Raw genomic sequence first — 25,278 nt, forward strand, 5'->3', positions numbered from 1 at the left:
AATCATATACTTCCCTTTAATGCCTACTGAGCACTTCCTGCTGATGGACTGCAGTTTACTTGCTTTCTCATCTTTCTGAATGCTGAAAATGCCTCTGATTGTTTGCTTGAAGCAGGCTAGTTCTGAGAGGCTGGTGTCTTCAGGCTGCCTGTCTGAGGACTAGTGTCTTGTGAGGCCTTGCTGTTGGGTCATAGGCCTGAGCACTTGAAGCTCTGTGGCTTCTCAGTGATCACCACACATTTGCCACATGAACTACTGCATTATTAATCTGGCACTGACTCAGTTTTCCCAAAGCAGCGGTGGCTAAAGAGCTTTTCTCTGAGAAACTGTGGCAGGGAATCCTGTACTCCTTCTGAATTCCCCATTTTTGTACCTAGTTGATGAGCATGTCACCTTCCTAGGCATGGAGAACCCGCTGCCTGAGCGTCCCCGGGAGAAAGAAGAACCAGTGGTTCAGGAGGCAAGTGAGACTATTGAATGCCAGCTTGGTGACTTGCTGCAGCAGCTGCACAGTGTCAATGCCTCTAAGCCTGCAGAGCGGGGCCTGGTGAGACAAGGTGAGTAGTGCTTCAGGAGCCTGGGACATCTGGAGAAGGCAAACAGAGTGGTAGTAACTTAGCTAGACCCTTTTTCCATTATACTTTGGTTCCCTTACTTCCTATAAATGAGAACCCAAATGAGTTAGCCTGACATCCAAGTGCCTCCATGCCATGGCTCCTGTCTTTCCATCTCTTTTTGCTTGATGAGTACTTCATCTTCTGGCAGAGTAGGCTACGTCTGTATATCTGCACAGAGAGATATCCTGCTCACTGAATTCCCGTCTCTTCCTTGAGACAGACCCAGATGGACTCCAGTCTTCTTCTGGTCCCTTCCCTGGAATTGCACTTCCTCTAGGCAACTGCCTGGCTTATACTTGCCCCTTTCAAGTCCCTGCTCCAGCATCACCTCCATGACCTCTCCCTGTCACCCACAGCTGGCACTTTTCAACCTCCTTGCCTGTTTAATAGTAGTTTTCTGTAACACTTCTCACTCAACATATTCCAGTTTCTTTTGTTGTTTAGTTTATTTGAAATAATGGTTTTGTTGCATGCATTGAACATAACATTTGAATGTATTTGGAATTCTCTGTTCACTCACAGTGTCTTAATCTTCTGAACTGGAAAACTAGATAATCTCATTCTTATAGTGATAGAAGGAATTTATAAGTTTTGAACATACTTTTTTGATTAGTCTGTTCCTATAGTTAGAATATAAACTCTGTGAATCCTGGGTTTTGTGCCCTCTGTACCTGTGATAATTTAGTGGGCTATGCTGTAACTTTCTATCTAGGCATCTGTGCTGTGGCCTGTCTGGGCTTATTGGTGACAGAGGCCTTGCTGTGCCTTCTCTGGGGCCCCAGGCCTTTTGACAGTCCATGCAGTGCCCAGCAGTCTTCCCTGGGGCCATAAAGCAGACCAAAGGGGAAAAAGCTGTTCCTGACAATGGTCTTTCTGTTTCTGTTGCAGAGGAGGCTGAAGATCCTGCCTGCATCCCCATCTTCTGGGTCAGCAAATGGGTGGACTACTCAGACAAGTATGGCCTAGGTAGGTTTCTTCCCCAGGGAATGGGAGGCTCAAGGATGGTCACCTGACTGACCCAACAGTTGCTGAAGGCTCTGGCCCTTTGTGGCTTCCAAGTCCTCTTCTGAACACACACTGTGTGCACTGTGTCTCAGTGCTATCACTTCTTTCTGAGGGCTCCCTCTCCCTGCCTCTAGGGTATCAGCTTTGTGACAACAGCGTGGGGGTGCTCTTCAATGACTCTACTCGCCTCATCCTCTACAATGATGGGGATAGCCTGCAGTACATAGAGCGTGACGGTGTTGAGTCCTACCTCACCGTGAGTTCCCACCCCAACTCCTTGATGAAGAAGGTGAGCACCAACACCGTGGACCTGGTTGTCACTACAAGTGGGAGTCCTACCAGAGACTGGCTCTGATTGTGGAATCCCTTCCCCAATGCCCAACAGATCACTCTCCTCAAATATTTCCGCAACTACATGAGTGAACACTTGCTGAAGGCAGGTGCCAATATCACGCCTCGGGAAGGTGACGAGCTGGCCCGACTGCCCTACCTGCGCACCTGGTTCCGCACACGCAGTGCCATCATCCTGCATCTCAGCAATGGCACTGTGCAGATTAACTTCTTCCAGGTAGAGAAGGGCAGGGTGGTGGACTGGGCCTGGGAATGGCCATGTGGGTTGGATGGGAAGATGTGAGTATCTGTCCTTGGCAGCAGGTGGTGGGAAGGAAGTGGCATGGGTGACTGCCCCCTACCAGTCAGGGTATCTTCCTCCCTGCCCCAACCCCCATGTATAAACAGCCAGGATCTTCAGTCTCTGCCCTCTTTCCCTTCCAGGACCACACCAAGCTCATTCTGTGCCCACTGATGGCAGCTGTGACCTACATTGATGAGAAGCGGGACTTCCGCACATACCGCCTGAGTCTCCTAGAGGAGTACGGCTGCTGCCGGGAGCTGGCCAGTCGCCTGCGCTATGCCCGCACCATGGTGGACAAGCTGTTGAGTTCGCGCTCAGCCTGCAATCGTGTCAAGGTCTCTTCCTAGCCTCCTTTTCTCCCCTGTGGACTGGTGCCCTCTCACTCCACCAGCACCAGGGCCTACACTGGTGGGCTCTGTGGGCTGCTTTTGTCACATGCCCCTCCCAGTCCAGGGGCTGGGCAGGGAGCTGTGTCAGTCTTGCAGGTGGGGCTGCTAAGTTATTTTTGTACATGTTCAGGTGTGGGTTCTGCAGCCTCTGCCTCTTCCCTTTAGCCCACCGCACGAATTGTACAGAATGTTTCTATTGAATCCAAGATTGTCCTTTCCTTAGCTTTATACACATTAAAGATATATGTAAATCTTTTTCTTCTCAGTTCCCTGAAGGTCCTGGGGCTTCAGGGCATGTCAGCTTTATAGCCGTAACCTGCCAGGCTGCTGCCAGTCTTCCCTTATGCTAGGTCAGCTTCAACCACAGGCCCAGCTTCTTGGCTGGCTTTGGTGGAGGCCACTGGCAGCTTCAGCTCCCTGGCAGAGCCCCCTCGCTTCGGAGGCTGGCGAGTAGTAGGGGAGGAAGAGGCCCTCAGAGGCACAGCTTCTCATGGTGTGGTGAGTGTGAAGGAGCAGCCTCGGGAAGCGGCATGTGAAATACTGGACGAAGCTGTCAGGAACACAGCCTAGCACCTGCTGCACCTCAGCTGGAAGCTCTCTGTAATGGTGCTTCTAAGAGTGGGAAGAGTGGGAAAACCAGATTCAGCTGTGGCAAGTCTTCCCCAGGTACAGGTCCCACCCAGACCCTGGATCACACCTTGTTCCGCATGGCACGAAGCAAGTCTCTCACTGATGTCCCCTTATACGACCGGAACCTTCTCAGATCTGTGAGCAGAGAATTGGGCAGAGGTGTCCCTACTGAGCTCCCGTCAGCCTCCTGAACCCCCCGAGTGTGGCCTCTACCTGTCTGCAATGGCATGGAGATGTGATGGTGCCAGTTGTCCCGGACCACCTTGTAGCCTCCTGCCTCGAGTGCCGTCATCAGGGGACCATGCTCAGACTCCTTCTCCAGCCAGTCACTGACATCCTAGGATCCCACAGAGCTCCTAAGCCTTAAGGTCTGAGGCCCCAAGATGAAGTGTGTATAGCTTGGGTATAGCTTGGGGGTGGGATGTAGCAAAAGCCTGTCCAGTAGGTGACTCCTCTGTGCTGGGCTTCATGATGTTGTGACCCGCCCAGGAGGCAGCCACTGCTATCTCTGCAGAGGAGGATGCACCTCAAAGACAACAATTGGATGGAGTGTCCAGGCACAGGCTTAGCATGAGAGACAATTTGAGAGGAAAGAGCAGGTATATTCCCACACAGTGCAGCTGGGGCCAGGAAAGTTAGAAATGTGTGGGACCCCTGAGTGCCAACATGGAGATGAGTCCAGATTTGCCAGGCTTAGGTAAAAAGTCAGACTGTTTGGACCAGATAGGTATCCCTGTTCTTCTCCAACCAGTCTGACTTCACATTTTCTTGTTGCTCAGAACTAAATTTGGGTCATCTGAGGTTATTAAATTTTTCTCTAACCTGGAAGAATTGGAGCTGCTTGGCTCTGCTCCAGAAGAGAGGATGGGCCAGCACCTGGCAGGCAGAGGGGCGGGCCTGTGGCAGTGGACTCAGCATGACTTCCACCAGGTCCCGGGCCACTACCTTGTCTAGAGGGCAGAAGGAGAGGGATGCTCTTTAGTCTTGCCTGGCCTTATGCCTTTCTAACATCCCCCCCGGTGGGTCCAAGTCTCTCTCACCATGGGCCTCTTCCTCCAGATGAGCCAGACAGGGAGTACCTACAAGGATGTTGGCCTGCCGGTAAAGACTCTCTCCAAAAGGGTGGCCACCGCTGGAGAGCACATAATAGAACACACAGCCTGCAGAGAAGATGTCTACAGCACTAGTCTGGGGCCAGAGAAAGACGTAAGAAAAAGGAAGTTAGTTTGGCAAAAAATTCTCCCTTGCCTAATCAGGCAGCCTAGGAGCTGGTTCAGGGTAGAAATCAGAGCATCATCTCTTGGCTCTAGATCTCATCCCCAACTGTGCCCATGGTTTTTATCCCACCTTTGCTGAGGTTCTGGTTTGGGTCCCCAGCTGCTCTCCTGCAGAGTATGCAGGTAGCATAACTGAGTGAAGCTGGTTGGGCACAAGGCAGTAGGGGAGGGCCACTGATACTTAGGTCCAGTTGGTTGGCACCATGGGATTCTGCCAGGGTGGCACGGCTGAATTTTCCAAGAAAATCCAGAAATCCAGTTTTTATGTGGGAATTGCTATATTAAAATATTGACTGCTAATTAAAATAGTCAAGTGTATGGTTCACATTATCCATGCATTTAGTCCTTAGGTCCTTGAGTCTCCAGGCCACCACTTAGAATTTGCTTTTGATTTAAGGAGTGGGAGTGGCTTTACCTGGTGACTCCTTTTGTGCTACTGTCATCTATACTGGTGACTTCAACTCGTACCCATACACTAAGATTATAAAATCTATAATCATGAGGTCCCAAACCCAAGTCTCCATGGAGATCAGATGCTCTGTTTTAACTACATTAGCTCATGTTTAGCTGATACTCTTCAGACCTCCATATCACTGGTTATTGATGCTGACTGGACTCCACTTTGTTTAAAAACCACTACACTGGCCTATACATTTTTTCTTGTTTGTTTTCTTTTGCATTCCCCAGTGGTTATAAATAACAATGAGGACTGACTTCTAATTTAAGTTTCTCACCCTTGGCACTTGTGACTATGGGCCAGATGATTGTCCTGGGCACTGGTGGATGATTAGCTGCCTACCAATGTTGGGTGCACTCTCATTCAAGACACTCTTTCAAGTGAAGACACCAAAACTGCCTCCAGACATTGCCTAATATCTCCTGGGTAGCAAAATAGTCCTCAAGTGAGAACCATTGCTGTAGGTAAGAAAGGATAGAGTATCCCTACTTCTGCAGATAAAAAAAATGGAGGCTTAAAGGATAGCTCACCCATATAGCTAGTGACATTGAGCCAATGAGGAAGGAAACTGGAATAAGAATGAAGCCTGGGGCCTCGGGTAAGTGGGCAGACTCACCGGGCTTTCTGGGGGCTGGAGCTGAAGGAGCTCAGGGGCCATCCAGCCTTCGGTGCCCGGGATCCCTGAGTGGAGGCTGAAGCTGCAGCGGCCGACAGGCAGCTTCTTGCAGAGGCCAAAGTCTGAGAGGACCACCCTGCCTTGGCCTTGACTGTCTGGCCCAGTGATGAGAATATTGCCTGGCTTCAGGTCACGGTGCACTATAGGAGGGGAGCAGAGGAAGCTGACTGCTGATACAGGAGGGCAGAGGCTGAGGGTGGGATGGGAGGCAGGGGACGTTAGGTACCTATGTGTAAGGAGTGCAGGTGGGCCAGGCCTGACATTAGCTGCTGTAGCACCATCCTGGGTTCCAAACCCCAATGGTCCGGGTCCGGGTTCTCCACATACTGAGCAGCAGTGAGGGGCAAAGAGTCATTCTGCAGCCCAGGGCATACCCACCCTCCCTGAACTCCCAACTCACCTCCTGCAAGGAGGCCTGGCAGAGCTCCAGGGCAATGTAGTGGAACTGGGGGCTCCGCTCAGTACAGAAGTAGCGGAGTACATTGGGGTGCCGGTCAGACTCCTGCAGCAGCTGCACTTCCCGCTGAACCAGGCCAAAGCACTCCCTGAGGAGCCGCTTGACAGCTACTGCCCGCCCCTCAAATTGTCCCCTGAGAGGTGACCAAGAGGCAGGGGTTCAGAGAGCACATAAAGGAGAAGGTGGGACAGAGAGCACAGGGATCAACCTGTCCACACCCATGGAGTCTGGGAGAACGGCTCTCCAAGGGGTAGTGTTCAGAAAAGGCTGCAAGTGCTCTGTCTCTACTCACCGGAAAACAAAAGTTCCACCTGCTCCACGTCCCAGCACATCCTTGGTGTTGAAGGAAATCTTCCCCACTATGGTGAGCTGCTCGACTAGGAGAGAGGAGGGTGCATCTCAGGGAGCCTGTGCTGTTGCCCATAGTCGCCCTCCTCTGCCACCTCTCCATTCACACCTGACCCAGTCCAGATCCAACAGATTCTCACACTTCCATGCTCAGCCTGAAGCAGTGATAGCAGGAAGGAGCCAAGCGCTGGTCCCCCTGGTGCTGCCACTGGCTTTTCCTGAGTTCTTAGATAAGTGATTTAAACACTGTCCTTTTGCTTTCTCATCTATAAAGTAAGGCTAAAGCTATTGTTAACAGTCTTACACCACATTACATGAACATTAAATATATGGAGCCAGGTGTAGATCTGCATGCCTGTCATTCAGCTATTTGGGAAGCTGAGGCAGGAGGACCACAATTTCAAGGCTATCTGCGAACTTAAGGAGACCCGGCCTCAAAAAATAAAAAAGTCTTGACCCTGGTTTTAAGTTTGAAGGCCCTGGTTTCAGTCCCTAGTACTGTCCCTTCCCCTCAAAGAACGTATGGGAAGAGGAGGTGAGCAATGTTTGCAAAATCATCTTTTTGGTATCTTTTGTCCTATCTTCCCTCTCTGTTTCCTGTCATTACCCTGCTACCAGTTCTAAATGAATCCTTTTAACTGATGTAGAACCATGTCAAATAGGAAGGTGTATTTCAGCAACAGAAAGGATAAGAGTGAGCACAGTCACAGGCCAGACAGGGAAGCAGTGGGCACTGGGATGCTACATTGTTGCTGAATTGATATCAAGGTGGCAGGGAGTCCCTGGAGGCTGTGACTTCCTGCTAAGGTGGGCTGGGTTGGATCAGGTGGACAAACATCTTTTTGGGGCACTTGTTGCTTTTCTCTCTGGGTAGTCTGAGAAACTACCAGTGACCTGGGTGGTTTGTGAGAGACTTCTCCCGCAGATGTAGGCATGCGTCCTTCTGGGCTCCAGGGGAACCACACACAACTACATGTATATGGTACCTCTAGAGATGTGTAGTGCCGGGACTCAGATTGTTGTATTTAGGAAAAACTGCTAGCTTTGCAGTAGCCTCTAGGAAGGGTGAAAAAGCAAATAAGATCAGCGTTAGAAACACTTGAGAAAAGCACCCATCCATGCCTTAGTGGTGTTCTGGATTATTTGCTTAAACATTCCTAAACTGATAAAAACCGATGTCTCAGGAGTGCATAGATTCAGGGCCTTGTGGGAGGTCCATCAGAAATACTATCTTGTAGCTTAGCAGGGACAGAGGAGTCACTAAAAGCCTATTGGGATAAATCTTGCTTCTCTGACTCCCAGTAAGGGTCACCTTTCCAGCTCTACTTTGTATCACTTACTGGGTTCTGCTGAGTTTCACTTCTATTGCTTGTCTACCTTCCCTGTTCTCCATGCCCTGGTTGTGGGATAAACACTTGCTAAGTATGTGCTGTATTAAAATATTCAGTTGCACCCTCAACATTAGCTAGAGGTCAGCCTAATGGCCATGAAGGCCTTGAATACAGAAATAATGAGCTAGGAGAAACAGTCTGCACACGCTGATATTTGTCAGCCTTCAGCATCATTATAATGGAGAGGTAGCAAATGCAAGAGTTAAGTTATAAAGCACTCAAGAGTTGTCATGAAGGGGGGAATGCTGTACAGTCAGAATTACTTTGGAAATCCTGAGCACACCACACATTTTGCTGCTGCTCTTGGAGGCTGGGAAATGCTTAGAGTCATTCACATTCTTTAACAGGTGTTTGCCAGTATTCAAACAGGCAGCAGCTTCCTGCAGCCCATTAAGGGCACACACAGTAGCCAGCTTACCTGCATTTCATGCTTCGAGCTGCCTCCTAGCAGCTTCGTGAACCTGGCTAAAAGGGGAGGTATCATTAAGTCTTTCTGTCTTCAGTGTTTTCTTCCATGAAAGAGACATTATCAAAGAACCCACCTTATAGGAATGTTGTGACTATCATATGAATTCATACATGCTCAGTGTTTAGACCATTGTCTGGTATACAATAAAGCACTATTTAAATGCTCATTCTGGTTCAGGATTGATTGTGCCCACTTGCCATTAAATATTCAATGCAGTTGGCAGTCCTGAGAGATGTCCAACCAAGCACAGGTAGATGACTTTGTGTAAATTAAATGAGAGTAGAATATGGCTCACTGTAGATTTCTTGAGCCATAGGAACATCTCTGAGGAATGTCACTTTCCCCTACCAACATAGGAAGACCAAGGTTTCTAAGATTGGAGTTCCTAAACAACACAAATGTCGAAGGAATATAACAGGCTGCCACAGGTATTGATGTGAACTGGTTCTTGAGTTTTTTTTGTTTTTTTGTTTTTTTTGCCAGTAGGCATATTCTGACTCTTCCAGGGCTAAGTCAAGATTCTGATGCCTTGGACTCCAAATGGTAAGATGGACAAATCCAGGCTTCACTGTAACTATGCCTGTTCCTTGCATCTGCTTATCATATATTCCTTCCAGATTTAGTTATGAGAAGTGCTGTTTTATTTATTTATTTATCTTTTTTTTTTTTTTTTTTTTTTATCGGTACCAGGGATCGAAGTCACGACTGCCTGCTTGCAAGGCAGGCGCTTATGCCGCCTTGCATAATCCCCAGCCCTAGTTATTTATCTTTTTGAGACAGGGTCTCACCATGCAGTTCAGGCTGACCTTGAGGTCACTTTGTAGCCCAGGATGGTCTCGAGCTTCCAACAGTCCTCCTGCCTTGGCCACCCTGGTGCTGGGATTACAAGCGTGCACCACCATGCCTGGCTGAAAAGTGCTTTTTTAGACTCTCCAAGCTTGAAGTCGCTGATTCAATAGATACACACCGAGCCTGCATTGTGCCAAGGGTCCGTAGGAGGAAAAAGACAGGCACAACTACTGCAGGAAACTAGAGAACAGCCACTCCCTGTTTTGCCATAGTCCCTACCATTCCCAATTGCTCTTCCACATTTCCATTTCGTTTGTTTCATCCACTCAGCCCACCCTACAGCAACCCTGCATTCACTTCCAGAATATATATCTTGCTACCTGTCATCCCTGAATTTTCATTTGTGCCCCACTCTTTCCTGCACACGTGGAGAATTCCTTTGTGTTGTTCGTGGCCTCTCAGCTTACATATCACTTCCTGTTTTCCCCAGTCTGCTTCCGTACGCTGTTTCCACAGCTCCCCACACAACCCCACCATCATGGTCTCTATCACACTGTCTGCCCATAGTTGTCTGTCTGTTCTCTATAGCTTTTGCCTAGAGTTCATGAAAATGCCAAAGGAAAGATTTACTGACATTTCAAACAAAGTGAAAGAAATATGTAAGTTTTCTTTAAATAATAATATAATATTGTACAGAGTCCTCCTCCCCACTGAATTTAATAAAAAGATACCAGGCTCTATTTGGGTCAATCTGCTTTATTTTCTTATTTTCTTCTGTTCTAAAAAATTGATGTGATCTTTTCCCTACAGAGGATAAAGAATTTTTGGTATTTGGTTGAGCTAGATCTGAAATTCAAGGTCCTTTTGTTTTTTTCTTCCTAATCTCCAGAAGGTGTGTGTGTGTGGTGGGATGGAATCTAGGGCCTTTATGTGCATCCCTAGCCCTTTTAAAATTTTTTTTTCAATTGTAAAATCTTTAAATTTATTTTGGCTTTCTTTCATTTTACTCTTAGCAACTAAACAGCAATTTGCTGATTCAGAGGCACTCTTGCCACTCCTTAACTCCAAACTCTTCCACAGTTGAAATTCTACCCACTGAAGTTACTACCACATCCAGCTCAGTTATTTACAAAATTTTTTATTTTTTAAATTTTTATTTATAAAATTTTTTATTTTGAACTAGGGTCTCACTAAGTCACTAAGTTTCCCAGGCTGGGCTTAAACTTGCAATCTTCCTGCCTGTCTCCCAGAGTGCTGAGATTACAGGTGTGCACCACCACACCTGGCTTCCAGAGAATTATTACTACTGATGATTTCCTTCTGGGGAAGGAATGTCCTGCACATCAATGATAAGGGTCTAGTGAACTTGGATGGTAGGGGCAAACAAAGGAACACGGCAAGGAGGAATTAGATCACTCTTTGACAAAAGTCACCCCGGGAAAAGATAGAGCCTGAGTTTTGTGTGGAAAAGCTAGCAGAGTTCACTCCAGAGGCAAAAGGTCCAGAGAAGTAAGAATTTGGGGTGTTCTGGGAATGTTACTTCGACCCATTGTGAGTTAGTAAAATGACAAGAGCTACAATACCTTGGGGCTTAGGCAGCTCTGCTGTACACCTTCCCCCTCCTTAACCTGACCTTGGATTAGGGGAAATGGTTCAATGGTACAGTGTGTGTTTACTTGTGCAAAGCCCTGGGTTCAAGCCCATTAGAAAAAAAAAAAAAAAAAAAAAAGCAAAGGAAAACAAAGCAAAGCAAAAAATACCCCAAGACAGGAGAGACATTTTCATCTTAGCAGAGACACGGGTGACCACTGGGAGCAGGGCTGCAGCATCAAGCCAAGCATTGGTGGGCGCCAGCTCAGGTCCCAACAGTGGGGCCGTGGTGTGAGGAAGTGGGTTGAGTAGCAGCCAGGAGGTGCCAGCTCCTATCCACAAAGAAGCCAACAGCATCAGCCTCTTTTCTCCCAGAAAGAGTCAAAGGAGCGAAAGCCCAGACTAGCTAGCCAAGGCTTGTGCAAAAGCTCTCAGGAGCATTCTCCAGATTGCAGAGGACACTCCAGATTGCAGAGGATTAAGTTGAGAAAAGATGAGAGAAATTTTAAAATTATACCTAGGAAATTTACTCTTATTGCAACCAAATATGATATTTTTTGACATAAGTAGCAAAAACATTGCCTAGGTATGATTTGATAATGGTGATGGTAAGCACTCACGCTGAGGTGACAGAGGAGATGGGTATTATTATTCCCATTTACAGATGAGAAAACTGAAGCTCAGAAGTTAAGTAAATTGTCAGAGTCAAAAAAAAAAAAAAAAAAAAAAAGAAAAAACCACAGTGGAGTTCGATCTGCACTCAATTCTTCCTACATTCAGAGTCCAGTGTTGAAAATAACAATTGAAAATAACAATAATGATAGAAGACACTTCTAAAGTGCTGAAATAGGCAGGCATAGTTACATAGACCTGTAATCTCAGCACTCAGGAGGTTGAGACAAGAAAATCGCTGTGAGTTTGAGGTCAGCCTAGGCTACAAAGTGAGATCAAGGCCAGCCAACCACATAGTGAGACTTTGTTTCGAAAAAGAAAATAGAATGCTTAACTTTTCAACACCATTGTAACACCCTCTGATCTCATTCAGGCTTAGCCATCCATAATAGTGGCTCCTAATAGGGGCTTACTAGAATTAAATTAAATCTGCCCCTCCTTTTCCTTAGTCCCTGATTTGACCTTGTTTTGTTAACTCACCTTCAGGATCACAGAATGGTAAGGCTTGTTCTGAGGGACTTTGCCTCTTCTGGCCCTGTGAGCTGGCCCCAGAGGCCTGGGCCCGAGTATCCTGTGAGACATTAGGAGGGCCTGCAGGTGCCTGGGAAATCTGTTGCTGCTTCTCCACCAACTGCTGTTGCTGAAAAGGGAGGCTTAAGAGACCTTAGCGTGGGCAAGCTGTGCCTGAGATGGCCCGGCACAGTACAGGCTTACCAGGTACAGGAATAGGGAGGGCTTCAGGGGGATTCTGGGAGGAAGGTAAGGGACAGCTGGAGTACAGTGGCGAGAGTGCTGCTGAGCAGTACTGAAGAGGAGGAGCAGAGTTCTCTGTAGAGAAACTCTAAGAAGGACCTGAGGTCAAGGTGATGGGCTTACCTGCCTCGAGAAGAAAAGAATCCAGCCCCCCAGCAGAGTGGCAGTGAGGACCGCTACCAGCAGGTCTTGGTATCCCAGCCCTAGAGAAGATACTGGAATTTTCTCTTCAGGATGCAGCTCTGAGTCCCACGGTTCCTCCTGGTTCAGGTTCAGAACCTGAGGACAAAGAGGCTATCGCTCTTGGTGCTCCCTCCCATTGCAGAACCCCTAAGTCTCTATCATCTGTAGGCTGCAAGTGGTCTGCATGAGGTGGGAGATGTGGCACTCTCCGTGGTGCTGAAACAATATGGTACCTTGAAAGTGGTTTGCCACACCTAGCAGGTGATCAACAACTCCTTGAGTATCATTTTAGAAATACAATTATTGTACCTACAGCAGTGCGGTAGCATTTGCTGGTAATCCCATCACTCTGGGAGGCTGAGGCAAGAGGATCGCAAGTTCAAGCCCTGCCTGGGTAGGTGATTTAGCAAGACCCCATCTCAAAAATTAAAACAAGATAAAAAAGGGTTAGGAACATAGTTCAGAGTAAGGACTCTGAAACAAAGCAAAAACAGAAACAAGAACAAAAACAAAAAAGGAGCTTGAAATATAGTTCAGAAGAAGGGCCCCAATATCACAAAATAAATATAAAAAAAAGGCTGAGGACATAGCTCATTGCGAAGGTCCTGGGCTCAATCCTCAGTACTGCAACATAAATAGACATTCATGGGGCATTACTAAAAATATAGATATCCACTCCAGTGATTAGGAATTTTGTGGGTCTCAGGTAATTCTCATGTACAACTAGATTTGAGAATTATTGCTTCAATTCCGCTTTTCCTTCTAAGCTTGCACTACTTACTAGAAAGAACATGATTTTATCATTTTTCTGTTTTCAATTTCTCACTCGATGTACACGTATTTGCCATGTTTACACTGAAGAACAATAAAGAAAAAACAATAAACCATGCTTCATAATATCTTTTTAACATTTCTGGCAGTAACAACAAAATATTTGTTTTCTGGGAAACTACGTAAGGTCAACTGACCCTCTCGCTTCTAGGAGCTTGAGGAAAAGATCTAAGGGCTGCCCACATACCCGGTGCCCTCCCAGGCCCTCTACCCTTTTATACTGACCCCCAAGAAGGGAGCCAAAGCATGAGTGCTCTCTGAAGGTCTTGTTTCAGGAGTGCCACTCCCTGGGGTGGGATGGACCCTCAGCATGGTGGTGTGCAGGACTGGGGGTGGCTCATGGTGTCCTAAGAGACAGGGATAGAAAAGACTCAGACAGATAATGACCTCAACTTGCCACTACAACACTGGGCTCATAGGTCCTTTATCTTTCTCTATTCCAAATTTGAGCCAGGAGACCTCACCAATGAGCAGCCACTGGCTGGGCAGGGCCACACTGCCTGAGGGGTATCTGACTGCGGTGCTGGGTGATCCCTCTCGCTCCCCTGAGACTTGCAGTGTCACCTCATCAGTGGTGGGGCCATCCTTGGGGGCCAGGGTGAGTCCACGAGGCTACGACAAGATGAAGAGCCACAGGTGAAGGAGGCTCCTCTCCTTTTCCATCCCTCTTCCCAGTCCACTCACAGATCATTTCTCACCACTAAGGCTACACCTGTGTGGACCAAAGCTTTGGAGACATAGAAGCCAGCCTCATCTTTCCCCACATACAGCGTCATCCTAATGAGGAAAAGAAAAAAAAAATGAGAGGGATGAGCGAGGGATGGGTAGTTTCCAGTTACCTCTGTACCCATGTCCTTGTACAGTTTCATTTCCTATTGACTCTGGGCTTGGCTATGTGACTTGCTTTAACCATATCAGTAGCAAATATAATATAAGCAGAATCTTAAAATGTGGTTGGGCCTGGGGGCTTGCCCACTATGTTGCTCTTTGTTGCACTATGTTGTTACCATGTGAGGAAACCCAGGCTCTAATAAGGGATGAGAGATCATGTTGAATAGAGTTGAACTATTCTTTTTGACCTGCATAGACCAAATAGTCTTCCAGCTACAAGACAAGTGAGACTGTCCTAGATCATTGACTGTACTGAATCATCAGCTGACTTGAGAGATCAGAAAAATCACCCACTAGCCAACAGAATCTTAAAAATAGAAAACATTTGCTGTTTTTAAATTCTAAGTTTTGGGGCTAATTGTTATGGTGCAAAAAATAACTGCTACAAATTCTCTAGTCATAATTTCTATGGCTAGCCCAGACTTCTTTTAATATGTCAGATTTCTAAATCTGAACTCCTCACTTATTTTCCATCTTATTCTGTTTTGTTCTTCTCTCTTAGTGCTCCCTACTTAGTGCTCCCTTATTTGTACCAGGAATTGAACTCATGACTTGTGCTTGCTAGGCAGGTGCTGTGCTGCTGAGCTATATTTCTGGCCCCCTACTTCTAAAAATGGCTGTGCTCATGTGCTTCTAGAAACTTAAGTATGATCTTTGACTCCTTGCTCATAACAACCGAACTCCCTAATCACCAAATTCTGATTAATTTCTCCTCTTGATATCTTTCTTTTACATCTACTTACTTCTATCTCTACTTTTTGTACTCTAGTTCAAAGTGCCACTTTTGCCTGAGCCAATGCAATATTCTATAGCTGAATATTTCTGCAGGTGCTTCTCTTTCATCACTCTAAGATATTCACATCGCAAACAGAATGAACTTTATGAAATGAAACTATGATCAAATTACTCTTTGTTTAAAATTTTTCAGCTGGGCGTGGTGCACACCTGTAATCCCAGCACTTGAAAGGCTGAGGCAAGAGAATCAATGTGAGCTTGAGGCCAGCTTGGGCTATATAAGTGAGTTCAAGGCTAGTCTGCACTACATAGTAAACCCTGTCTCAAAAAAAAAAAAAATGAAAACAATTTTTTCCCAGTGAATTCTCCTTACATTTGTGAGAAAATGCCCCAAAGTTTCAAGTAATCTTACAAGATCTCTGCTTAACTTACAGCTTCAGATATTACTCTAGTATCAAATCTATGCTTCAGCTTTATTAATTTCTGTTCCTAGATTGTATGCTTTCTCCTTCATGTTTCTTATTTATCTTTTAGGCCTTAATTTACATGCCCCCTCAGGAAGCTTTCCATGGCTTCTTCCTGGTGCCAGTATTAGCTGGGTATCTTTCCTACGTGTGTATCACCTTCTGAGCTTCCTTTATCTCATTTTTTATACACCATGTCATAATTGCATGCACACTACATATGTGTCTTGCCCCTAAACACTGAAACTCTTGCAGACAGAAACAATAGGCCCACTACTCTCAAGCCCTAGCAATTGATACGCATATAGCATATGCTCAGTTGATAGTTGTGGGACAAACTGAATGAGTGGACATTCTCTGATTCTCCCCCATCTGTTTCCTGGTACTGAAAAATGGAAATAGTAGAGTATTAGGTGACTCAAGGGAAACTGGCACTGAAAGTACTGAAAATCAGAACAGGTTGAAACCTGCAGGGTCCTTCCTAGGCCAGATGATGCTCTACCCAATGCTGAATGGTGGGACTATTTAGGGGATTCCAGGGACAGTTTGAAGGTACAATATTTTGAGCCTCTGGTTCAATATCATACCTACCACTAGGCATTGACTACACCACTTTCGGAATTCTGTAAGGGACACTTACAGAAGCTGAGTGTCTGAAGCAGAGAAGGAAGTGGCTGTGTCCTGGGTGCCTAAGGCAGACAGCCGAATGTGGCCCCAGCGGAGAGCGAGGAAATGCAAGGTATCCCGAGCCAGCGTGAGATGGGGCAGCTGGCGCAGGCCGTCCTGGTGCCAGGTATAGACACCCGTCACGGGCACACCCAGGTCCTGAGTCCACAGAACCGTCCCGCTTCCTGGGTCCACAGTTAGCAGCAGGCCCATCCCACAGGATGCCAAGTAGCTCACATCTGCCAGGAGAGACAGCTGGGGAGACGTCAGAAAATTCTCACGGGAGGCATCTGGGAGCATGTGTGTGGAATGTCATTTATGTGTGTGGAAGTCAAGTGAGGCCACAGAAAAACCAGTCTGAGTTTAAGAAATCACTTGAAATATGAGGGGATCAGTCAGGGACATCCACAGATGACTCAGTTGTGTGTGCCAGTCTGGGCCACTTGAGAGAGATCTAAGGATACAGGGTAGTCATCTATGGCCATGGGAAGACTGATGTCCACCCAGGGTGGGAGTCACTTGAGTGAGAAAGGGTCAGTTGGGCACTTGAGTAACACTTGTAAAGTATCAGGGTTACCTCAATTTGGTCTCATGTAGAATGACGAGTCAGGATTTGAGGAGTTTGCTGCTAGGGGCACCTGTAAGGTACCCAGGCAGCAGGGCAGGAGGAGCAAGATGCCAAAGGAATGGTTCAGGGTTGAGTTTGGGAAGAGGTCACTAAGGGTCATCTGCGAGGGTCACTTAACATGTAGGGTTCAGTTAGGGTGCATGTGGGTTGCTTGGGGCCACAGAATGTGGGGAGTTACATAACACTCCCTTGTTGGGGTCATCTGAATCATGGAGGAGTAGTGAGACCTTGCCCAAGGTACCTGAAAGTAAGTCTGGGTTTGGGGGAGTCACTTTGGGTCAGTTGTCAGGAGTGTGTCATTCAGCATGTAGGGGTTAGATGGGTCAGAAGGTGAGTGGGGAGTTGGATATGGGTGCTACTCAGGGACCCTTGCATTTATTTGGTATCTTGCTGTCAGGTGGGGACAGGGAAAGGTGGCACTCACATTTCCCAGGTGAACCACCCACAGGGAGCGCTGAGTAGCGGCGGTATGTGATGTTCCAGCGCAGGGCTGGGGTCCTTGGGTCATGCATGGTGACCGTGTACTCTGGGAATCCCAAAAGCAAGGTTAACAGAATACTCATGTGATGCTTTCCTCACTCCAACCAGGGGCTGTTCATTTTATGGGGTGGCAGAGACCTGTTTTGTTTATTGCTGTACCCTCAGCTCTTCTCTTAGTGCTCAGTAAAATGTTTATTGGTGCCTGACAGATTGGTCTGATTCAATTTGGATAGCAACTACCAGGTCTGGACAAATAAAAAGGGGTGCATCCCAGCTGGAAGAGCAGCTAGGGTTGGACTCACGTGTTCGGCCAATGTAGAGGCGGGCAGCAGAGAGACCCTCTGTGGTCAGTGTCATCTGAGTCTCCCCTGTCTCGGGATCTACCACAAACCAGGCATCCTGCTTTCGGCCTGTGGAAATGGAGTTGGTCATCTTCCACGATGGTTTAGGAGAAGGTGAATACCCTGGCGCTCCTGTCCCGAGATGATCTATCATGGCCTATGTCCTCATCCTGGGCTATGCTTGACTGCACAGGCTGGGGAGATGCTTACCTGTGTAGAAGACTCCATCAGAGCTTCGACAGGGGGAGGTGTGAACCAGCTCTGGGATGGTAAATGGCAGTTTCTAAGAGAAAAGGTCCAGAAAGGAGTAAGAATAGAAATATACACACAGCACTCACTGGGCAAAGGCTGACCTACAGCAACCTTTGTATTAGGCACTATTATTACCATTTCTGCTTTCTTGCTGAGGAAACTGGAGTGCAGGGAGACTGAGTAAACTGGCTTATTTCACATAGCCAGCAAGAGCCAAGTTTATTTTTTTTGAGACAGGGTCTCACTATATAATGCAGGTGGGCTTTGAACTCACCCAGATGGCCCAGGCTGGCCTTGGATTCATGGTGACCCTTTTGCCTCAGCCTCCCAAGTGCTAGGATTACAGGTGTGATCCACCACGTCTGGCTCCAAGAGCCAAATTTTAAAACCATGTGGATAGGCTTAAGAACCAGCATACGTAAGCTCTGAGCTATACAACCTCTCTGGGAACTTCAGAAAATTCCATACTTAGTGTTAGGGTCTCAATTCATTTGACCCTTGCCTGTCATCCTCACAAATACACACAGAGATTTCAAAATTGTCAATGTCCACAAAAGCCCCAGAGAGATTGAGGAGCTGTTCTAGAATGAAGGGAACCCTGATCCAGTGCTGGCTATGAATGGAGATCCATTCTCTGGGCTTCTCTGCCCTAGAGTTAGACTGATTGTTTCCCTGGAGTCAGATTTGGCTGGATTATGTGAACAGGTGCCCTGCCCTCTAACTTCCTATTGGATTTAGGGGGCACAGGGTAAGATCAGAGGAGGTAAACCCTATTGTTGCCCAAATACCAACCAACTTTCAGAATCACAGTTGTCCCCGTGATCAATAGCTGACTATAGACACACAAATAATCAGTCAAGATCTGCAGAAGAGTTGCTTTGCTGAGTCTAGCCTGAACTGTCATTCCACCAAATTTTGAGTTGTTGTCTTTTAAATCTTCTGGGGCAATTTGTTATTTAGCAAAAGCTAACTGATACATACATATCCCTTTAAAATGCCCAGAGTTCTTGAGAAGTCTTTTGATACCCCAAGTACTATGGTCTTCTCTGCAGACACAGCCAACTCCCTTGCTTTCCCATAATGCTCAGAGCTCTGACTCGTGTCCTCTTCAAGACATTCAGATTCTGACTATATTGCCTTCTACCCGTTGGCTTCTTGTAGATGGAAGCCTGGTTTTCATTCATGCCCAGACCCTATAGGAAACACACCATTAACCCCTGCTGTTTCTGGGTCCCCAAGATATACAGACTGCCATCAGCTGGGTCTGAGAGAAAGGCTGTCCTGTGGAACAGAGAGGAAAACAGAAAAGGTTCAGTGCATGCTACTGACTACTGGCCATTCCTTTCCCTCCAACTTCTCACTTACCAGGAGCCAATCCTCGTAGGAGAGCTTTGGAGCTTCCAAGATGCTCCCCAAAGTCACAGCCAGGCACAGTTCTCCCTTACTTTTGCGATGCCCCCTTCCCTAGACCTCCAGATAAGTATGGCCCCCATCTCCTAGCTTCCCCTGCCTGGAAGACCCCAGGTTTACTTACTCTGTGACATACATTGGTCCTTGGATGGTGGGATCTGCAAGGACATGGTCATGGGGCATAAGTCTCCTCTAGGCTCTCATTGAAAAGCAAAGCGCATAAGTCACTGAATTCTTACTGCCTGCTAGACACTAAGCCAGTGTTTAACCAGCACACCAAGCCAATGTTTAACGAGCATACAACATCATCCTCCCAAGGATTCTGTCAGGTAGGGTCATTACCCTTCACCCCATCTTATAGATGAAGACACTGAGGTACAGAGAGATGAAGAAGAGAATTTCCTAAGTCCACACAGCTAGCAAGTGTTGAAGTTGCCTCTGGATACTGACTTGTTAGAGTCTACTACCCATGTTCTTATTTCTATGTCAAAGTTATCCTCCCTCAAAGTTAGGAGCCCAAGTGGCAAGAATTTGTTTACCATCCTTCAGGGTCCACTTCAAGTCCCCTGTCTGCTTGCTCAGTGCATGGAGACTTCCATCCAGGGTGGACACCAGCAGGAGGCTCTCAGGCTTGAAGGTTTGGACCTGTGCTGGAAAAGAGTCAGCTTCTCTGAGGGGCCTGGGCCACACCTATCTCCCACCGAGGGGTGGCTATGACTCCTCTTCTCCAGGAGGTGGACAGAGAAGGGAAATATGGATGGTTGGGAAGCAGCTGGCTCCCTCCATCATCCTCTGATCTTATTGGGGGGGGTAATGAGAGTTGGGGGCTCTAGGGTAGAAAACTCCCACTGTGTCTAATTCCCACTTCCTTCCCTCATGTCTCAACTTTTTTCTCCCAAAGGTTTTTACAAAAGGACTTCACTGACTGCCCTATGATATTGGAACTAGGTGAGGAACTATTGTACAGGTGAGGAAGACTAAGGCTCACGAAGATTAGATAATTGGCCTAAGGCTACTCTGATCATAAATGATACAACTGGGACTTGAACTACCATCTCTCTGGCTTCAGCTCTGTCTTTCCCCTTTGCCGCATGTCTACTTCTTTGGAGATGATCTTTTCTGCCTCCTCAAACTGGCCCAGCTACTTTTGATGCCAGGCTCAAGCAGGTCCCCTGAACCACAGCTGTGGGTGGCCCAAGGAGATAAGTCTGGAGCTACGCTTACATGTGGCCCCTGGGCTAACTCACCTGTTCTAGTCCCTCCTTAAGCAAACAGGGTGAGGCTAAGCTCACAGCAGGAACCCTAACATCCGGGTAGCCTGGCCACACCCCAAGGACCACATCCTGCTTAAGGACCCTCAGGTTTGGGGCCAAGCCAATGGTGTTTGGTGGAGAGTGAGGAAATCGTCTTCCAGCCTCTTTTTTGAATTTCACTTGTGCCATCTGTAAACAGGTAGGAGGAAGGATGGTCTAGAGATGAGGCCACAGACCCAGCTGCCTATAACTGGATTTTGTTTGCCCAATAATACAGTGTTTAAAAATTTGTTTATAATTAGCTTCTAGTTTTCTAAAAAAAAAAAAATTGGAAGGTTTCACTTTTTAAAAATCCAGATTTTCAAATTGTCCTCGTTTCTAATTTTTCTCAAAACGCCAGATCTGGTTATACTGGGCTTCCATTATTCCTAGGAGGACCCAGAGCTGGGAAGGATGTTGGAGGTGCCTGACATCCGCACTGTCTTTTGCTCTGCGGGGCCTCAGGCTAGAGAACTGGATCTTAGACTAGGCCACCTCTGTCTTCAGGCCACATTTCTGTAAGAGTGGACTGTCTGGAGCCCAGCAGGGTTGTACTAGATCCCAACACCAGAAGGTCATTTGTCCCTGGGGTCCGGTCATGGGAAACAGGATCGCGTTGTGAAGCGTTTAAAATTGTAAAACTAGATGTGGAGGCTCATTTCTCAACCAGATCTTTAAGCCGAGCTCGAGGTCGGTTTTAAAGGAAGCTGGGATCCCCTGAAGCGTTAAGAGGCCTGATTTTACTGCCACACCGTCCCCTCCTCTCCTCCAGACAAAAGATTGCTTTGCAGCCCCTGGTCTCCCTGCGCCTGACCATCCCGGCGCGCTTCCCTACCCAGGTGGTAGTAGGGGCAAGTGACAACTCCAGTCTCAGGAGGTTTTCACACCCGCCAGGAGGGACCAGCAGGCGCCCTCAACGCCCCGCTGCGCCTTTGCCCGGGTGCGCGCCCCAGCCCGCTGCGCGGGGACCCGGCTCCGGAGGCTCCGAGTCCGCCGCAGCTCTCTCACCTGCGGCCCGAGCGTCCCGAGCAAGGCCGCCACCTGGAGCAGCAGCCCGCGCGGGGGCCACGGCCACGGCCCCCAGCCCGCATCCGCCATCGCGCCTTGGGCAGCCGCACGGTGCACGGGCCCCTCGGTGCCTCGGGGATCGCGCTCCCGGAGGAGACTCCGCCCCGGGCTGGGCCAGGTGGGGGCGCAGAGCTTGGGCGCCACCCCAGTCTCCGCTGCCCCGCCCTTCCTCGCCGTCACCTTCACACCTGCGTCCCTCATGCTGTCTCTTCCTGCCGGTCACCTCGCAAGGCCAGCTCCGAGCTCACGGGGAAGGGGTTTTACTGACCGAGGCCGTTTAGAGGACTCCGAGTGTCAAATACTGTGCCAGCCGGTCCTGGGCTCCTTCCTCTCCGCAGCATCACGCGTAGCGAAGCTCAGGCTCAGAACGGAGGTCGAAATTCAGATCTGCAGCCTCGGAACGAATGCTTTTTATCAGTATGGTAGTGACCTTCGCTGAGCTATTGTGAAACACAAATTAATTGCTGATTTCAGCCATTCACTCAATAAATATTTCTTATAACATTATATGGAGCCTGGTGAAAAACAGAGAACGTCTTCCTAGATAGACTCCTAAGCTTTACCTGTAAGACCGTGTCTAGGCGTTAGCTGTCGGATAGTGCCGCTGCGATGGTAGTGTAGTGACCATTCCTGCTCCAGGCACACTGCCTTTTGCCGATTTGGGTTAGGGAGGGCTGCAGAAAGATGCTTGAAGGCAGGATCCACGTGGGTTTCAAAGTTTGGCTCATTTACTTTTCCTTCATACTTGTATAAAAACCCCTGCCGTTCGAGAGTCATGCAGCCTGGCTCTGCCGAATTCTCACCCTCCTTTCTGTTATCCACCCCACTCAACCTTCCCCTGTAGTCACCCAGGACCTATAAGCTGGCCCCTAACTTTCCTTCATCTTCAACCCAAATCTGGTCACTGTCATTGATGTCTTCCAGTGGCCACATCGCAGCCTCACAGTTTGGTGACCTTGCTTTCTGAGAGCCCTTATTTTTTATGCTGCCCCATGCAAGCCTGTGCCCTAGACCTTTTTGCACACTGAATTGTTTTCTTCCAATATCTGTTTGTCTGACTGCAACTTCTTCCTCTTACAGTTGTTTCATTCCCTCACCTCATCTTCCTTATACCTGTTCCTTGTCCAATGTGATTCTATCAGTGCCTTGGTTTCCCGCCTTTCTGGCCCTTGTCCAACTTGGGCTTCTTTGTTGACTATCTGGACCGCATCTGTGAATTAGGCTGTGGACAGAAAGGAAGCCTTCTACATTGTTGGTAGGAATGCATACTAGTACAAGCACTATAAAAGTCAGTATGGAGAGTCATCAAAAAACTAAAACTAGTTGACCCAGCTAGTCTCCTTCTGAGAATCTTCTTAGACGTAGAGACATCACATTACCCTGATACATGCGTACTTGTTCTTATGGCAGCACAGTTCAACATAGCTAAATCTTGGGAGCAGCCACATGTCCATCAAGAGAGATAAAGAAAATGTGACATTTACACACAATGGAGTACTAATACTCTGCCATAAAGTACTTGAGTCATTTGTAGGAAAGTGAATGCGCCTTGATGGTAAGTGAAATAAATCAGACAGACAAGCTTAAATATCACATAACTGTAAATAAATAACAGTGAAAGGCAGATAAAACTAAGTAGAGAGAGCGCTTTCTCAAATGGGAAGGGGATCAAGAGATGGAGAGGGGGAGAGGAAAGGTAGGGGGAAGGGGTGAAAAAAAGAGAATCAAGATGTGTCATGTGCATGCACCAGCTCCCCACAAGGAAGGTAAATATGTACTGTAAACATGTACTAAAAAACCCCTTAAGAGCACCAAGGAACAAAGAAATATAGAAAGAAAGAAATTAAAATAAAACAAAATCAGTATGTCATACATCCTTTGGTTTCTTTGTTCTTTTCTTCATGCTGAGCCGCTCTTGTACTCCCGCATCTGTGTAGTAGTCTTTCACGCTAACCTAATAACAAAAGCGATTTCTTGCCCTGTTAGAAGCTACCCTGAGTTACTGGGAGTGAATGAGCCCTTCTTTTGTGCTGTGTTTTCCACACACAAAACACTGACTTGGAATGCACATTGTGTTTGTTCAATGTGGTTGGATTCATAGTTTTTTGGTAATTTTTATTTTAAAGAAAATAAAACCAAACAAAATAAAGCCAATCAAAACAAAATAGTGATAGTGATACAGGACTTCAAAAAAAAAAAGATAATAGAAAAAAATAAAAAATAAATAAAAAAAGATAATAGGAAATCAAAAATGGTTACCCTAATGCCTCTTGTCTTTAAAATAGCTGCCCATACCTTCAGACATAGTAAAAATCAAACAAAACAGAACAGAATACAACCAGTAAAAACAAAACAATGAATACAACAAAGGACTTCAAAATGAGACAATAGTATATCCAAACTGACTATCATAATATATCTTGTTATCTTTGAAATAGCTGCCCATGCTATCAGATACAATAAAATCAATAAAACAAAGCAAAACAAAACAGAATAAAACCCAACCAAATAAAACAGTGAAAATGATATAGGAGTTCAAAAACAAGATACTAGAGAATTAACAATGGCTACCATTTCAGAAGTAGATCTCCCATAGATGTTACACTGCATATTGTTATCCTCTTAATAGATGATCAGACTACCGGCGTTAGGCCTGCAAAGTCAGTGAAACACTGAACATTACAAGCATCAAGTTGTATTTTACCTCAATAACTATCATTGCAGTCTGTGTTTCTCCAGGTCAGCAAATTGCTGATGAGGGAAGGGCAGTGGACCTTGGTTTTTCTGGTCTCTCAATCTGTGCACTGGAAGGGGCTGGTGGTATTTCTCCCCACAAGCAGCCCGCACATGGCACCGACTCACAGGCAGGGCTTGGCTTCTTGTTGGCTTCTTGTTCTCCTCCCCTACAGGCACCAACTCCTGGATTCATAGTCTTTTCTTGTCAGTAAACTTTACTTTGTGTAGACTGTAAGTTACAAATGAATAGGAATAAGTTACTTATGTGTGATAATAAAATAATACATATTCTAGAAACTTTGTAAAATTTAGAAAAATATTAATAAGAAAGCAAAATCTGTTTCTGGTTCTTTCTCTTGGAAATAGCATCTGTGTCGACAGTCTACTTTATGCTTTTCCTTTATGGCCATCTGTCTGGTGAGAGCCTATGTCGAAATATTAATATGTTTTCCTGCTTTGGAGCGTCCTCTTTCCCTGCAACCCTTTTCCCATTTAAGTGAGGCTCCTCTGACTTTATTGCCTCAGGGAAATGATGAGAAGCAGAAAGAGAGAAAATGAAAGTTCTTTTGGCTTTTGAATTATCAAAGTACCCAGGATATAAACACAGATTTGAAAAAATAAGTAATGAGAGTAGAAAAGATTCCCTAGCCTTGGAAAGAAAGAAGGATAAGGAGGAACAGGGAGAAAATGCTCTAGGGTCCCGAGGAAGAAAGATTCATGCTTGTAGCCCCTTCACCCAAGGACAGGATAGAGCCCACACAGCTTTGTGGGGTTTAAGTGAGAGAGCATCTCTGTCCAGCTTCTCAGGCTGGCCTGGGAAAAAGGGACTGTAGCAGCACGCTGTCTGGGCAGAGAGGCTTTTTTTTTTTTGTACCTGAGATCAAACTCAACCTTGCACTTGCCACGCAAGTGCTTATGCTACTGAGCTAAATCTCCTGCCCTTAAAGTTTATGTTTTAGAAACAATCTCCAAATTCCTGAGTTTGATGATATTTGGAGGTGAGGACTTTGGGAGATAATTAGAATGAGGTTAAGTCATGAGGGACTCCTATGGAGGGATTTGGGGTTTTATAAAAGGGGAAGAGCAACCTGAACTGATTTTGTTTCTCTGTCTGTCTGTGTGTCTCTGTTTGAAGTTTCCTGCCATG

At 46.8% G+C, this 25,278-nt stretch overlaps 2 protein-coding genes across 6 annotated transcripts in view; one reads left to right on the forward strand and one right to left on the reverse strand.

Annotated features, from left to right (window-relative positions):
• The window catches only part of Plk1 (polo like kinase 1), a 29,583-nt gene extending 26,683 nt beyond the window's left edge, over positions 1-2,900 (forward strand). Inside the window, exons 6-10 of the mRNA XM_003478201.5 lie at positions 402-557; positions 1,506-1,583; positions 1,757-1,911; positions 2,008-2,190; positions 2,397-2,900. Coding sequence (XP_003478249.1) covers positions 402-557; positions 1,506-1,583; positions 1,757-1,911; positions 2,008-2,190; positions 2,397-2,603 — 779 coding nt within the window. The 3' untranslated portion in view covers positions 2,604-2,900. The remainder of the gene's footprint in view (positions 1-401; positions 558-1,505; positions 1,584-1,756; positions 1,912-2,007; positions 2,191-2,396) is intronic.
• On the reverse strand, positions 1,045-21,841 carry Ern2 (endoplasmic reticulum to nucleus signaling 2). 5 transcript variants are annotated; one of them, XM_063226664.1, is made up of 22 exons: positions 21,336-21,841; positions 19,575-19,680; positions 19,160-19,193; positions 18,834-18,906; positions 17,584-17,656; positions 17,335-17,442; positions 16,977-17,078; positions 15,899-16,163; positions 13,867-13,945; positions 13,633-13,780; positions 13,394-13,515; positions 12,278-12,433; positions 11,882-12,035; positions 6,435-6,519; positions 6,086-6,275; positions 5,912-6,011; positions 5,626-5,825; positions 4,316-4,463; positions 4,098-4,225; positions 3,489-3,612; positions 3,343-3,410; positions 1,045-3,257 (listed from the first exon to the last, which is right to left on the reverse strand). In XM_063226664.1, exons 1-22 carry the CDS (start codon positions 21,594-21,596, stop codon positions 3,003-3,005), a joined length of 2,979 nt encoding a protein of 992 aa, XP_063082734.1. In that variant the 5' UTR covers positions 21,597-21,841; the 3' UTR covers positions 1,045-3,002. The 5 variants fall into 5 exon arrangements, with proteins under 5 accessions (XP_063082734.1, XP_003478250.3, XP_063082735.1 ...); XM_003478202.5 differs by having other exon boundaries at positions 11,882-12,041; XM_063226665.1 differs by having other exon boundaries at positions 11,882-11,972; positions 21,336-21,840.
• Between the last annotated feature and the right edge of the window lie 3,437 nt (positions 21,842-25,278).

The sequence above is a fragment of the Cavia porcellus genome, unplaced genomic scaffold, assembly GCF_034190915.1.
Source record: "Cavia porcellus strain 051 isolate PalLab524CR breed Dunkin Hartley unplaced genomic scaffold, mCavPor4.1 scaffold_16, whole genome shotgun sequence".
Lineage (NCBI taxonomy): Eukaryota > Metazoa > Chordata > Mammalia > Rodentia > Caviidae > Cavia > Cavia porcellus.

Bases quoted from the DNA above. Each gene is read 5' to 3' on its own strand.
- Ern2 (XM_003478202.5), bottom strand. From the start codon at position 21,596: ATGAGGGACGCAGGTGTGAAGGTGACGGCGAGGAAGGGCGGGGCAGCG. The intron at 19,194-19,574 runs GTAAACAAATTC...ATGTCCTTGCAG, and splicing joins GAAGTGGACCCTGAAGGATG to ATCCCACCATCCAAGGACCA. The intron at 17,079-17,334 runs GTGAGTCCAACC...TGGGATTCCCAG, and splicing joins CCTCTACATTGGCCGAACAC to AGTACACGGTCACCATGCAT.